The sequence below is a fragment of the Nothobranchius furzeri genome, chromosome 2 (genome assembly GCF_043380555.1).
Source record: "Nothobranchius furzeri strain GRZ-AD chromosome 2, NfurGRZ-RIMD1, whole genome shotgun sequence".
NCBI classification, from domain to species: domain Eukaryota; kingdom Metazoa; phylum Chordata; class Actinopteri; order Cyprinodontiformes; family Nothobranchiidae; genus Nothobranchius; species Nothobranchius furzeri.
The window spans coordinates 7,990,524-8,006,700 of record NC_091742.1 but is presented as its reverse complement, the minus strand read 5'-3'; the positions used below and the strand labels follow the sequence as shown (position 1 = coordinate 8,006,700).

Genomic DNA, 16,177 nt, shown 5'->3' with positions numbered 1-16,177 from the left:
AAAATTGCGCCCACATTTTCAAAGTTAAACACATTTCTTTTAACAACGGTAGTTTCTGCTTCAGCCATCTCCCCCCTCCCCCTGTGCAGCGGCCGCAAACTCACTGATGCGCCTGCAGCCCTAATGCTCTAAACATTAAAATAATTATTTCATTTTCTGTTCCTCACTTCTGATTACCTTCAGTAGTGTCTGTTTGTTGCAACCACCAGGTACAAAAATTAACTTGTTTTTATTTGACTATTTTTCTGTCCTGTCTGTTTATTATCTTCCTGCATCTCCTCTCAATCCTAAAGAAAAACTGCTACCTGGGTTCATATATATTCACCTCAAGAGTTACCTTTGAACTGCAGTTCTAAAAGATCTACCGACCGCAAAAACAGCGGAGTGCGCGCTGCTCGCCGGCCGCATCAGTGATCGGTGCGTCACCGGAGGACAAAACAGGTGAAGCGCCCCGCTCCACAGCAGCGAAACGCATCAGGCACAAATAAAAGACAGAAAACATAAAAGGAAATGAGCCGACATGAACGATCGCGTGTTAAATTAGTTTTTGAGGTGGCAACACCTGATTTGATAATGTTACTGTGGCCGTGCTCAGGACGCAGATGTCTGGAGCGCATCAACAATCAGAGCTTTGCATGCACAAGCTGGTTAAGGTTAGGATGGGGGTTAGGGGAAGGTTAAATTGCAAGAGGGTAAACGTCACAATTTGGTTAAATGTCCGTTTTACGGCGGGTGTCAGTACCGATGCTCTGGCACAGCGCGTTGCCTCCCGACGCGCAGGAGCTTGTCACCTGCTGACAGCAGGCTGCTGTCTTTTCCGTGGACTGCATCTTGCCGGTCATTATCACGTGACAGCGACTAGTCGATGACGGGCATAAAAAGTCACTATAGAACGGTGAAGTCGACTATTGACTAGTTCATACAACCCCTACTGCTCCCCAGAGTGTTCTGCAGCATAATAAGCACGTTCTCTTTGAACTTGATATCAAATTTTCGCCTCCTCTTCGTCTCCGCACGGTTAGTTACCCTCGCGGTCTATCACTGGCAAATCAAAAGTGAGACAGATGACACAGCCACCCCCCCCGTACTTGCTTGTTACCACATTCCACCCGGCCACAATAAAAAAACGGCCATTATTCACCTCTGCCGACTCAGACACCGGCCAATATATATAAATAGTTAATTAAATACAGGCTAATATTAGAGGATTTACGGTACCTGTGGGGGGGGGGGGGGGGGGGGGTGTTACATAAACATTATTAAACATTATTGTCAGCTACTGTGTGTGACCCTGGACTCTTGTCTGTTAGCTCCTGGTGCGTTTTTATGAGTTTCTTTTGTAACAGTGTTGTGTTACGTCATCATGTTTGAACAGCTGTTTGGGACAGACAGGACAACAGCTGCCGCTCAGACCGAGGTCGCCTTCGGTTTAAGTTCAGTTGATGATGCAAGAAGTAGATTATTGTTATTAAAAATGAGTCAAATAGCTTCAGGCTCCAGCTCGGATCAATTAACTATCAACTAAAGTTCTTTATCATTGTGGATTTGCTGTGTCAAAAGTTTGATTGTAATATAGAGAATTTAAATAAAAACAACAAATATTTTGTGTTCGGGTGTTTAAGTACCTCTCCATCTGTTTCTGGTGCTTCTCCTCTTTGGCTTGGGCCTTCATCTGCTGAACCTCAATCGTGTCGGGTTTGCGGCGACGCATGTACAGCTCGTGGTTACCCATACACAGGTGCAGGATGCGCTTGTTGATCCTCAATCTCGGGGCGTAGAAGACAAAGTCCTGAAGTTTGAAGGAGAAAAAAATATTCTAATGCACTTCAACAGCAGCCTGCAGCAGCCAAATGTAGTTGATACCACTGGTTTTGCTTGAGTAGTTAATTACTAAAAGGCATTGTCAAGAAAGCAGCTGTGACTTTTACATGCTAGACTGCATCCAAGACATGTGGAACACTTTCTCTTTTCCCATGGAGAAGCTACGTGTGTTTTTACTGTGTCTAGTTTCCAATTCCATTTTTGGTTCCTTTTAAAACATAGGACAGGTTTCTCTTTACCTTGCTAACGTTTCGTTTGCCGACTGCAATGGGTTACATTGCAGTCGGCAAACGAAACGTTAGCAAGGTAAAGAGAAACCTTTCCTGTGTTTTAAAAGGAACCAAAAATGGAATTGGAAACAAAATGTTCAGAGAAGTAAGATGGGGCTTTCACGGGCGTACATGAGGAGTATTGACTCGTAAAGCGTTCAAAAGGAAACACCAATGTGTTCAGAAGTTCTGCGAGAAAAGTGACTCACCGGAGATTTTTTGTCGATGGGTTTGATGATGAACTTCTTATCGTTGAAGGAAATGTTTCTGATCTCGCTCCAGGGGAAGCCGATCTTTGGGGTTAACCTGAAAATAAGATAAATACATAAACTTTATTAGTACTGCATGCGCAAACACACGAGTCCTAAACGTACATCACAGCTGGAATACAGCCTGGACAGATAGAACTACTAGGTTGTTCAGGTCCAACTAAAACTAGAGAGTGAAGGCGGTAAAAAAATGCTGCCACCTAGCAGTCAGGGTTGGAAAAGCACCACACAAAAGAATTATAGTAAACCTTTGCTTGTAAAATCTTATTAAAAAACGTATACACTGCTTTTACATATCGAGTCAGTATTATTACACAAAATAACACAATGTCAGTAAATATCACTTATTGTGTAGAATAGCGATATTAATATCGAATACTGATATCGGCCCACATTTTCATATTGGTGCAACCCTAGATAAAATAATAATCTAAAGGCCGAGTCTTTAATATTTAAGTCGGCTGCATGTTTTATTTTTAAGCATCACATACTGGACTGTTTTATTTTCCTTTTCAGTTTATGGTTACTTGCTAATTTAAAGTAGTTTCACATAAAAATGCACTAAAAGCCTTTAAATCTGCAGCCACTAGATTCTGGAGGCCCCCTATTCAGCATGATTTTGTTGTTCTTTGCTCCAACACACCTGAGTTAATTGGTGGTATGACCTGTTTAGCAGCTCAAGCTCTACAGAAGCCTTTGAAACGCCCCAATTTCAAAACATGGTGGACCCTTGAGGACCAGGATTGGACAACATCCAACCAACACCTTGTGCATTCATCACAGAATTATTTTATTTTTCATTAGAATATGAATATTCTCTAGCTTGGCCTTTATAAATCCTCATCTTTATTTGTCAAATAGCTTTTGTTCCACATATCAGAGTAAGTGATTTTGAGAACAAGGATCAGTTTCAGCACCGGTTATCATTGCAGACACGCGTACAACTAATGTCCCTTGGTATAAACTGTCCTGTCAGACTAATCCTCACATTGGCTGACTGGGAATGTGGACGCGGGATAAATCTGGGGCGTGTTTGCTCTCCGGCTCCGTTGTGCCAGACAACCTGAACTGCTGCTAATCTCAATCAGCACACTGCAGTTACACTGTAAACATGAACAAGCCGATAGTGTCATAATCTAGAAAAGCCAGGCGGCGAAACTCCCTGTGAAACTGAACTCCCAAAACTGGAATTTCACTTTGGCACAAATCCTGACACGCGCAGGAGTAATTGAGACAGCGAATATTTCAACAGATATCAAGCTGTGATGCGTCACTGCTAAAACTGGAAAAGCAGAGGGATTTTGTTGGTTTTCTGTGGACTAATAGGGACTTTAAACTAAATATTTGTTTGTTTGTTTTTTACAATATACAGTAATAATAATTCTCCATCTCGAGAATTCAGCTTTTGTATCTCTAGCTTTAAAAAAATCACTATATTATCTACTATTATGTCAAAAGTCTAGGAAAATAAATTGTGTTTTGTGCTGTGAAACAAAAAGAAAATGGTCTTTATTTTATTAAGGTTTACAAATAAGCTGCGTTTTTTGTAGACATTGATTCGTAACCTGCATTTTTTTAAAATTACATTTCAGACATTTTAGTCAAGTAAAAAAAAATTCATCCGTTTTATTCAAAATACGTACACCATTTTTACTGGTTCAGAATCTGTCACCACCCTTTTTTTTAAATTGTGATTTCATGTCAAACCCTGGAGCATAATGAGTTAAAAAAAAAAGCTCCAAGCCTTCGCTGCACTGTTGCATTATAGGGCGGCTGTCCTCATTGGAGAAATGAGTTGTAGGTTTGTCACACATTCTTAAGTGTGCACAGCTTGAAAAACCTGTCGTATCCATGGTTACAGCAGAGGGCACCATAGAGGAGAGGCCTCTGTCTCTGCTGATCCCAAAAGCATAAAAAAACCTAATGATCCTGATTTTTTAACCTATAATTTGAGTCAGGGAAATACGACAGTCAGATTTCAATGTTTAAGAAGGAAGAAGACAAAGAATTGTGTTTAAGATCCTCGGGAGGCAGACAGGGTTAATGTCGTCATTACCGAAAACATGTTATGTTTGTTTCTTCCACAAGCAGACCTGAACAGGTGACTTGGCATGAAGAGGCCTTGAAAACGGGAAAGGCTCTAATCTGCAACAACTCAGCCTAGCAGAGCTGGGAGCAAATCTAGAGCAAGGTCGCTGACCGAAAGGTGAGTCACCTGGGATGAAGAGTGCTTATAAAACTGCACACTTCATTCCAGTCACCCCACACACGAGATCGCAGAAGCCACTTCAGCACACTAAAGATGTGTTTTTTTCTCTCCCCCCCCCCCCCACCACACACACACACACGCACACACACACACACACGCACACACACACACACACACACACACACGATTCTGTTCCACAAACAAGGTGGAATGAAAAATAGGTCATCCTACAAGCTCAGAGGATGATTCAAAACAGGAATATTTACATTTCTTTCTTCTAAACAGGAAAAGTAGGTAGTGACTGACTGTAGGAGTAAACCTGGTTCAGCAACTTTTTTCCTTTTAGGTGCGAGACCGAGCCATCAGGTGTAAATCACAGCGCCAGTGAGATCTGGCATCTGGAGTTCAAAACCCCCTTTAGCCATCGAACAATGGTGATAAAAAATATTTCCCCGTCTAATTTGCATCATAAATGTGAAGCAGAAATGACAACACACCTAAAAGGGCAACTACATTTAAATGGCCCATCCTCAATTTCCCCTAAAGTCTAATCAAGTGTCCACCTTCAACTCCTAGCAGTTTCAAAACAAAACAACTAGGGACATCCAATATAAACAATCTACCACTAATATCAGTCGATATCGGCATTCCAATTTTATATCGGAAAATATCAGATTCAGTCTTCTAATTAACCAACTCTTACACACCATGTACATATTATACTCTTCAGCTTCTTCTCCTCTCACAAAACATCAAAATAATGACAGATTGGAAGTAAAGTTTTTGAGATATTTTAGTTAATTTGGCACAACTTGTAAAGTAGAAATGTGCCCCATGTAGTGAACGTAGTCTGTCCTCACCACGCAGCCAAGTGCAGCTAGCACGCTAACAAACGACTAAAACAAAACAAGAATCTTCACCCATAGCTTGCTTTTCTTATCAAAAATCTTTATAAATGTTTTATCACGCAGCTGTAATACACAGAAAAATAAACATCACTAACTAATAAACACATCTTAGCATCACGCTTAGGGAGAATGAGATTCAGCTGTTGTTGGAGACAAAAGAACGTGGCACTTTTTCGGTTACTAACTTGAAGTAATTGTCATTTTGCACATAAAATGTTTAAAATTTAAGCATAATAGGAAATATGTGATGTTAGTAACCTAAAATGTTTTACTTTGTCTTCATGAGAAGGGGACACATTGATATCGGTTTAGGTCGGCATTGTAAGAGTCAGACAATATGGGTATGTCGGATATCGTTTAAAAAGCCATTATCGAGCATCCCCAAAACAACAACAAATATTTTATCGGATGAAGGTTTCAGTGGTAGTCTGAAACTCCAGGAAATGTGTCAGAGACTCATTAAGAAAATAAATTGTGCAAAAATGAGCTGTTTTGTACATTATTGTAATCTTGTGTTTAGAAGTAAAAATAAAACATCTTATCAAGTGTAACTCTTGCTTGAAAATGCTAATTTTCTGTATTATAGTTATTTTCTTTGTTTTGAAAGTACAACACAGACCTGATCAACATTAGACATCTTTAAGTCATTTTCCAGCTCACACCAGGGCATCTAGATTAATGTAGACCTTTGATGTTGCAGTTTTATGAATTTCCCTGATGAAAAGGTTTCATTCATTCAGTTTGACTCGATTCTCAAAACGAAAAAAATCTAAACTTCCTCATGTCTGAAGTTTAATCAAAATCTAACTTTATTCTTAAATGATTAAAAAAGCAATTTTTTTTACTTTATAGATTAAAACATTGTTCTAGATTATAGTTCTTTAGAAAAAATGACATCCCTCCTTGTTGTGCACGGCAACAGAAACAGTAACTAGGAACAGACGTGGATCTGCTGAACTCTGGCACACACACGCCTAGTCTGCTGAAACACTACACTCACCTGTCATCTCTCTCATAAATGTTGAGTCCCAGTGCGTCCACTCCTAGTCGCAGATCTGTTCCCTTCTTGTTCTTGATGTCAAAATAGTTTACTCCATACATTTCCAGATCCTGGGAAATCTTTAGGTATTCCATCATGGCATCCTCCCTGCAAGCAGATCAAGAAATTAAAAACATAAATTTTTCCACCTGACTGGAGCAACAGGATTTACAGATTAGATTAAGGTTAAAGGTTGGAGCAACTCACTTCAGCATCCCAAAGTGCTCCTCGTGCCACACCTGGATCCTCTCCTCCCACTGTTCTCTGGATAACTTGTGCTGCTCAAGGACTCTAAATACAGGGTGGAAAAATAAATAAATTCAATGATTTTACACATGGCTTAACAGAAAACACTAATAAATCAGGGAATTCACTTAAATGACCGTATTTATATGCAGCATAATGTAAAAAGTGCAAGTTTGGCATAGGAATACTCAGCTGGAATTAGCAACTAGAAGACAAAGAACTTTTCATATTCACACAACACACAAACACAAACACAAACACAAACACAAACACACACACACACACACACACACACACACACACACACACACACACACACACACACAAAATTAATCTAAACCGCACAAGTCTGACTTAGCCACCAGTCACCTGATTTGCATTTGTTCAGATACGATCTGAAAAGGAAGGAACTTTAGACTCTAATCTGTGATCGTTTAGAGAAACAGGCTGTGTTCTTTGAAGAATTAAGCAACAAATTTTTTTTTGTAAAATTTAAACAAAAAATGCGTCTTTAAAAATGTGAACAAGCAACTAAGTCAAAGCATTTTCTTGAAAAGGCACTAAACAATCTTTAATCCCATCCTGCAGCCGTCAGCGCAGCTTAGGAAGCTTGACTGGCCGTCTGGAGCTCAGCGACGCGTCTCACCTTTGGGGCAGGAGCCGTTCGGACACCAGATATCCAGGCTGGTGGATTTCTTTGTTGTAATCACCAAACTTGGCCTGAACGGCGTAGGAGGCTAGCAGCACGGCCGTCTCTGGAGGACAGTAGATCTCGTCTGAGAGGATGTTGTCCTTCACCTGCAGGAAGAAGAGCCTCTGGGTGATTTCCTGGATCAGCTCCTCAGAAACATCCTCCGGGAAGAACTTGGCCCGAAACTTGAACTGTAGCGGGTTCTCCTTCTTTATGTCCTGTTGTGACACCTGGAGGACATTTAAAATGTACTTGGTGAATATCCAGAGTCCTATATTAGAAGGTGGACTCAAATCAAGAGGGTCTCGCTACATGAAACCAAAAGTCTGGTGTGCAGAAAGGTCAGGATTGTCATAAAAAAATAAAAAAATAAAAGCCATTTGGCAAACTTCTGCACCAACATGTACTTCAGTAACCTGTCCAATAAAGGAATCCACCCACTCATTTAGTGGAAATATAGATTAATAACTTCAAGCTGCAGAACGCATTCATGTCCAATGAGGTCCAAACAGGACCAAGCATTCCGGATTGAGAGAATGGGACCAGGAATAATCCGGTTCGAGCCTCGCATTGTATTGATGACCTGCTGCACCACATCAGCCTAATGCTGCTGACTGATGCAAGTTTGTCCCCGTCTGTGTGCCTCACACTGACTTTTGTTTAGGAAAACATTTTAAAACTGCAGAATGGATCGGAAGGACTTGCGAACAGTAAAACTTAAAGGTTGGATATGAAACACGAACACCAAAGCGACATCTAGTGTATCGAGGTTGTAGTTGCAACAATAGAACATGGTTTCTAACCGTCGGGATGCCAGGATCGCTGCCGATACGTGAAGTGACCGGGCAGCACCATGTCCAGTCGTATAGGGTAAGGACTAATTTCTACTAATAATTTTATTTTACAACATTATTTAACATTAGCCTTTCCATTATTGACATCTTCTAGGCTCAGAAGCAGCTGCTTGAGTTGCTGAGTTTGCTGTATTTGGCAACCCACAATAGTGACCACAACAGCGACAACATGTGAGCCACGCAGCCTTTTATTAAACTTGATGAAAAGTGATAACAAATAGCTAAATTTACCATTTACTCCAATGTTCAAAAATCGGTGGATTTGCTCAGTTCTAATTCATCATTTGTGCTACAAAGCTTCAGATAAAGCAGATAAAAACAATGCGTGATACCAACATAGCCTAGAACATCTGGTGCAGACATGACGTCTCTTAGATGATCCATATCAAAGAAATCGATAGTGTAGTCCAGGTAACGGGTTTAAAAAGGCAGCAATGGTTCATAAAGAGTTCAAAGAATCCAGGAGATAACACGCAGCCAGGGCTTCGAATCAGCGGCCGTGTCGGAAGTGGAAACATACATGTGGATATGTACACGTGGTTAAACAGTGGCTACTGATTGACTAAAATGCAAACATTGGAGTCTGTATGACCTTAAAACAATGCATTCCTCTTTTTTATTGCTCTACGATGTTACAAGACTTGGGATGATGTTTTTAACAGAATATTTAAGAAAAAAACTTGTGCAATTATGACGTCAATGATTAAAAACCAAATTTAAACTGATCAGTAACTGTTGGATTATTAGAAATAACACTCGAGGGTCAGATGATTCAATCAGAAGTTAGGAATGACTTCTGTACAAAGAACAATATTTACCTAGCAAGCATAGAAGCCTATTATTCAACAAGTTATGTTTACCTTTTTCTCCAGTTTTAGCCAAGTGGGGTACCCTTTAGTGTCCACATGCTGTAGTCCAAAGTACCAGACTTCACGCAGGCCGATTGTTTTCACCACCTGCATAAAGGTAGACAATGTCCACATGAGTCTGGCTGCAGAAAATACTGATTCTAACATTTATAAACACACCAGATCTTTTTTTTATGAGTTGACCAACTTTTGTTTGGTGTCAAATGTTAATACCCAGTTTCCACTACATTAAACTTGACCTCATCTGTAAAACTGACACAATTGGTTATTTTTGTTTGTGGAGGTCGATTAATTGCGGCAGCCATCTTAAATTGGGTTGACCAACAGTAAATTTATTGAAGACTTTGAGAGTTTCAATTAAATCCGTCGAGTGGTTCGTGAGGTGTTTTGCCATTACAGGGTTGTTGTTTTTTTTTTTTTACTCAGATTTGATTAAATAATATTTTAATCAAACAGATGAATGGAAATCAAAATGTTTCTGCTTGGTTCATGTGTCCAAACATGAATCCTGATCTTCAACAAAGATATTCTATTGTTTGGCCAGCGAACAGGGAGTGACGCCGCAGAGGGAGAGGTTGCTGCATTACTGGCATCCTGTCTGACTCCAGAAACCAACAGACAAGGTGGGGTGAGTCTCCTGAAGGCCTCTTTCAAAAAGTTTTATTATTACAAACATATATGAGGGCACAATGTGAAGTTAATTTTAATTTTCACAGCACTGGAAAATCTTTCATGTCCAACCGTGCAGATGTTTTTAAACATCAGCATTTTTTTCTCCTTTACAACCAATATTTGGTTCAGCAGCTGAGTGAAAAGACAGTTATAGCTCTGAAATAATCCCTTCTGTTAGTTTTCCACTGGTTGCTAAAATAGTCTTTACAGCTTGCACAGAAGTTTTACAGCACAGCACGTCACTGAGTCAACCTATCCTTTGCTGTGAATTTTTTGTTTTCACACAAATCTCTGCCAAATTTCTCACCCAGTCACCAGGTGAGCTCTTGAGTTGCCTGGGTGAAGTCGGATTCAACGTACTGGGACTACAGCTCAACTTGTTCTCGATTATTAAGTCCAGATAAACTTTTACATTCAAATAAAACTCCCTCACTTGGCGGCCTGAGGGAAACAGCGACCAGCCTGAGCTGTGGGAGGAAAGCTGAAAGATTTTGATTCAGGCAACATCTAATGGGTTTTACTTAATGCAACAACAGTCACAAGCTCCAAAGGGCTCTGAAAGGGGAGAGCACTTCAGGATGCTTCTCACCTGTACCAAGAACAAGCAGCCCTTTCATGGAGGTTGTTGCTTCAGTCGACAAAGAGAAATTCGGCTAATCGCTACACTGACGTCAAGTTCTTTTTCTAACTTCGTTCGGTGTTTCACTATGGGAATTGCCCTGGCGTGACCAACTACGGAAGCTCCAATGACATCACGTCTGTCCCTGACAGACCGGTTGCGCCGTGCCCAGGCTCCGCCTCCGCCCACCCAGTATATACACAGCCAACCAACCCCTCCTACTCACTCTTTCTTCCCGTGAGAAACTACAATTTGCTCCCTCAACGATTTTAAGGCTATCTTTGGTTAGCTGCTTAACTGTTCCCAGGCCTACCGTTAGGATACGTCGCCGAACGCAGTCCCAACGCAGTCTGGATCTGAGCTGAGTAAGTGCTTCCAAGTCACTTGGCACACTTCACTAGGAACAGTCACCGTGTCATGGTGAACTGCTCCCACGGCTACTCTGTTGTCATTGACGGAGTAGTATTAGCGAGTGTGGCTCAAGCTAATGCGTTGAGGCGAGCTTGTCCTGTGCTTATTTAGCATTTACTTGCTAATGAGCTACTTTGTTGCAGCTAACGTGTCACGACGAGTTGCCCTACATATAAAATTAGGGCTGCTCAATTATGGCAAAAATAATAATCACGATTATTGTGATTGAAATTGAGATCTCGATTATTTAAGACGATTTTTCAATTTATGTTGATTTTATTTGTTTTTATTCAGTCAAAATTGCTCAGGGCACAATCAGGACAAAAATAAATAAGAAACAAGATGATCACTAAAATAACTCCTGATTCCCAGTATAAAAAGACCAATATACTTATGTAACGTGAGGAAATATGGGTTTTCTGTGCAAAAGGTTATACTTTGCCCGGCTGGGTCAAAGCTGGGTCGCTGAGAACTTTCACCCACAGATTAAGACCTGAACGCCAGCGAGTCTGGGAGAAACCATAACATCTGAACACCTGCAGTGCCAGAAGATGGTTCTCATGGAAAAGCTAGTCATAACATAACAAAGTCTTAAACTTCCTTTCCTTTATTTTAAGTTGTTAAAGAATCATTATTATCACTTTGCTCATTATAAATGTGTTTTAATCAAATGAATGATTATTATGCTTTGGGTAATCATAATAACTAATGAGTCAATGCTTAATTAAATAATGTTTGAAGATGTTATAATGACCTTCACACACACACACAAACTCTCACAGTAAACTCCAGAACACATTTGCTCTGACGCACACGTTTGCTTTGAGAAGAGAACTGGGTTTGGTAAGTTTCAGTTCATGATTCAGTTCGGTGTTTGACAACCAAAGAGGGAGGACTTGTGAACAACGCCAACGGGGAACGGAGCTGCGGCTCCTTTCTCCCCCCCTCACGCTGTTCCTGCCAAGCCAGACAGGAAAAGCTGAATTGCAACCGCTAACGCAGACTCGTCCAGAGTCTTTTGATTTCTGAGTAATTAAACTTAAGAAAGCGCATCTGCAAACGCTTCATCATCACGTGTACGAGGTCATCTCTGGACCGAGTCGCAGCACACCTTCGTCTTCTCTGCCAGCCGAGGTGCCCTGGATGAAACATCGTCCTTTGACGTCCCAGGTCTAAAAGAGGGTCAGAATACGGTGAGGCAGTCCACGAGAGATAGCGTTTGATGCATCTTTTCCAACAAAACCCAAGTTTATTCAAACCATCACTTTTCACTCAGACACCTGTTTCTTCCTGAAGCAAAATCAGATGCACACACGCATTCATCTCACCTTAATCTCAATTTTCACTACATTTTGCACACACGCATCCATAATCACATCACTCTCAATCTTCAGCACATCCAACACAAGGTCTATTTGAGCAAGTTTACAATATCAACTGTTAAAGATTGTTCAACAAAGTTGCCAATGTTGATTGTTGTTTCCTATGCTTGTCATTTCAAAATCATTAGTTTAATTTGAAGAATTAAATCTTTTAACTTTCAAACTTGTCTCTTCATTGAACTGAAACACAGACCCACAGATATTATCGACAGTTTATCGATGAAAACAACCTTTGAGTCTTCTTAAAACTATAAAATATGTAGAATGGTTCCTCTTTCATAAAAGAGCATAAACCATTACTCTACATAATTAAAAGAGTCTAATCAGGTTCACTACACTTATAACTCATAGTCTATGACCCAAGGGCTATAGTCCTTGGTTTAACTCATTTAAGTCTAACCAGTACAGACCCAAATACCAATATCTTGCAAATACTGACAGCAAGAATTATGCAGTGGCATTTATAACAAATACATGCAAATAAATTGATGTTCACAAAATGTTGCGTAATATTTGTTTTGTCATGTCAAGGCGCTGTAGGAGAGTGCACTAGCACCGTGTCCTCAGAGAGATTAGTTATTATTTATCAGCGTGAGGAACTTATTTCTATTTCTACCTTATTTATAAACTATTTATTTACGGTCCAACAGTTAATGTAATAAATGTCCCAACCACAGCTGCACCCCCCACCCCCAACCCGGTCACAGCAATCTGTGGCAAGCTGCACGTGTGTTTAGTGCGCCGCACGCGCACATTTAGCCGTTTTTAGCAGCTCAGGAACCTGCAGGTACGGTGTGTGTCACTCACTCTGGTTAATCCAACAGGAAGCCGGCTCTGAGAGCAGTTTCTTTAGCGACTGACACATCACTACATCATTCCCTTTCCTAATGTCCTGAAGAACTGTCCGGAGCGCAGGCGGAGTTTTTAGCTAACCTGCAGGAAATGTCAACGACAGTTATCCAGAAAGTAGCTAAGGGTTACCAAAGATGTTTCTGAGGTGTTCGCTTGGTATTTTTAAGATTTAAAAAGTCAAGAAGGGGTCTGAAAAGCTGTTAGAAATAGCGTCAAAGTCGCTAAGTTGGCGACACTGTGGGAGGAGTGCTTCATTTGCAACTCAGGGCAGCGCAAGTGGGAGGAGCAATTAATCGGCTTGTTTTGTTTTTATAATCGTTCAAAACTCTGATCATAATTGGGATTAAAATTCGATTAATTGAGCAGCCCTATATAAAATATAGCTTTAGTTAAAGACTTACACCTGCTAACTAGCTTGCTAACGCATTTTCAGGCTAACGTGTCACGATGAGTCAGATTTTCAGCTATGGCTTCCACCCCTACCCCGACTGACGGGTCGGAACCAAAGGCTAAAGAGGCTGCATCCCACCTGTGCCCGGCGTCATGTGGGGCTTCTTTTTCAGGCAGGGACCCTCATCCTAAGTGCATAGCGTGCATGGGTGCTGCTCACACCCAGGCATCGCTGGCTAACCCGCAGATATGCCCTCACTGCTCCTCCATGTCGGAGAAGATAAGGGAAAGCAGGCTTAGAGTGGCAGTGGCCAACGGCCGGGACCCAGGCCTCGGCCACGCCTGTAGAAGCAGGTGACAACCATCAGCCACGAGCCTCCACAAGCTGGGCGGATATGATAGAAGAGGAGCCCCCGCTACCACCTCTGTTCGAGGGGCTGGTGTACAGCAGGCTGCTTGATGCGGGTGATGACGAGGCTGGAGGTGATGCGAACTCAGACCTCCTCGACTCGGACATGAAAGAGGAGGAAGCGGATTCCAACTTCCCAGCTCAACACTCAAGGCCGTCTAGCGGCACTGGGGTGGCATCACGGGGGACGTCGACCTGTACGAGGTTTGCAGACGAGCAGCGGCAAAGCTCAACATTCAGTGGCCGGCAGCCCAAGGGGAAGAAGGGGTGGAAAGAGAACTGTACGATGGTAAGAGGCTCCCACTATCCTCCACTCCACCCAAGCAGCCCTTGCCGGCTGTCCCAGCATGCATGAGAGAAATGCCCATTTAAGAGCAAACTCCCCACCAAGGGATGCTCTAAACTGGAGGTGCATGGAATGGGGAAACTGGGGCTGGCCGAACCCCCAACGGTGGAGCCTTCAGTGGCATACCACCTTCACCCCAACTGCAGGTCCGTGTCAGCATCATCCAGCATCTCTCTCCCATCTAAAACGGATCGTCTCACGGCATCCATTTTTCAGAGGATGTACAAATATGCTGGCCAATCTGTGTGTTCCCTCAACACGGTTACGCTCTTGTCAGCTTATCAAGGAGAAATCCTGGAGGAAAGGAGTCATCAGCTGGACTCTGGGGCGCCTAACCCGGCTTTATGGGATGAAATCTGTGGTGAATGATCTCATCTGCGCTCCTCAAGAGGAGCAGTCCAGGGCTGTGGATGTGTGATGGGTTTGGCAGTTTCGGGTGAGAGAGCCTTGTGGCTAAACCCGTCAGGCCTAGGCGACACCCAGAAAGCTGATGTCATGGATGCAGCATGACCCTACCAAAGGTCTCTTTTGCCCTGCCTTGCATGACCCTACCAAAGGTCTCTTTTGCCCTGCCTTGGAGAAGATGACTGAGACTAGTACCCACAGAAAGCAGGAAGGTGAGGCCTTCAATCTCTGCTTGCCTCGTAAACATAACCCTCAGCCACCCAAGCCTGGGTTTGCAGCGGCTGCCTCAGCGGCAAAGGGTCGACAGGGTGGGGCTAGACCACAGTGATCAGCAGGTGGTCAGCCAAACAAGGCGGAGAACCCTCGCCCATGGGGGAAGCACTTTTTTGCAGCAGCAGCCACCAGGAACCGCTCGTCTCACCCCAGCGAGGGCAAGAGGAAGAAGACATCCTAGCTCTCTTGCTTCTCCTCTCCGAAAGAGGAGGAGGCTTTCAGAGATAAAAACAGACCTCTATGTTCAGGGTTCAGACACTCCTGTGGTTTCCAGCCCAGCAGGAGTTTTGTTAGCTCCTCCCTCTTTGGTTCAGAAAGACGAGTGTGTTGAGCAGAAAACCCAGTGTCAAACACTTTTCAATTTTCAAATGAGCACACAGTCACCAAGCACTTTGTTCCCAAATGTAAGCAAAAATGTTCATGGGGATCATCTAAAAATAACGACAGCTTTTCTGCAGCCAGGCATTCAGCCAAGGGCAGACAGCTCCCCACAAAAAATAATAAACCCCATCAGGTCCCTCTGCGCCCAGCAGAGGGCCCTCTCGCTATTCCCACGGGACGAGTCGAGGCTGCTCGGGTGACGGAGATGACGTCACCCAACAGCGGCTCGCTTTCGGCTCGGGCTGAGAGGTGGCGCGCATGCGCAGTTCCCTCTTGGGTTCTGATGACAGTTTGTTGGGGTTACAGGCTTCTGTTTGCCTCAAAGCCACCCAGTTTCAACGAGATAACGTTGAGGATTCAGCGCATATCCTGGAAAATGAAATCGCTTCAATATTGAACAAAAAAGCGATGAGGATGGTGCCGAGTGACGAGGCCCACCAGGGGTTTTATTCATGCTACTTCCTCATTCCAAAGAAGGATGGGAAATCTCTCCGTCCCATACTCGACACTACGCAAGTACGCTTTCAGAATGTTGACTCACAAAACACTGTCGTTCTGTCCGCCCAGGAGATTGGTTTGTCACCATCGATCTCGTGGATGCCGATTTTCACATCTCTATCCTCCACACAGGAAATTTCTCAGGTTTGCCTATCAGGGCGCACCCTATGAGTTTCAAACCATCCCTTTCGGGCTGTCATTAGCACCAAGGGTGTTCACCAAGTGTGTGGAGGCGGCGCTGTCCTCACTGAGGACTCGTGGGATCAGAATTTTCTCTCACATAGACGATTATCTGATTTGCAGTCCCTCCCGGGAGCAAGCAGCCAGCGACGCGCTGGTGGTGTTGAATCATCTGACTGACCTG

General features: G+C 42.8%; 1 protein-coding gene across 2 annotated transcripts in view; it reads right to left on the bottom strand.

Moving 5' to 3' along the window:
• The window catches only part of ezrb (ezrin b), a 45,095-nt gene that overhangs the window by 11,216 nt on the left and 17,702 nt on the right, over positions 1 to 16,177 (bottom strand). For both annotated transcript variants that reach the window (XM_015947461.3, XM_070543643.1), the window contains 6 exons: positions 9,167 to 9,262; positions 7,408 to 7,682; positions 6,723 to 6,806; positions 6,477 to 6,623; positions 2,300 to 2,396; positions 1,626 to 1,789 (listed from right to left, as the gene is read on the bottom strand). In XM_015947461.3, the coding sequence (XP_015802947.1) occupies positions 1,626 to 1,789; positions 2,300 to 2,396; positions 6,477 to 6,623; positions 6,723 to 6,806; positions 7,408 to 7,682; positions 9,167 to 9,262 (863 nt within the window). The remainder of the gene's footprint in view (positions 1 to 1,625; positions 1,790 to 2,299; positions 2,397 to 6,476; positions 6,624 to 6,722; positions 6,807 to 7,407; positions 7,683 to 9,166; positions 9,263 to 16,177) is intronic.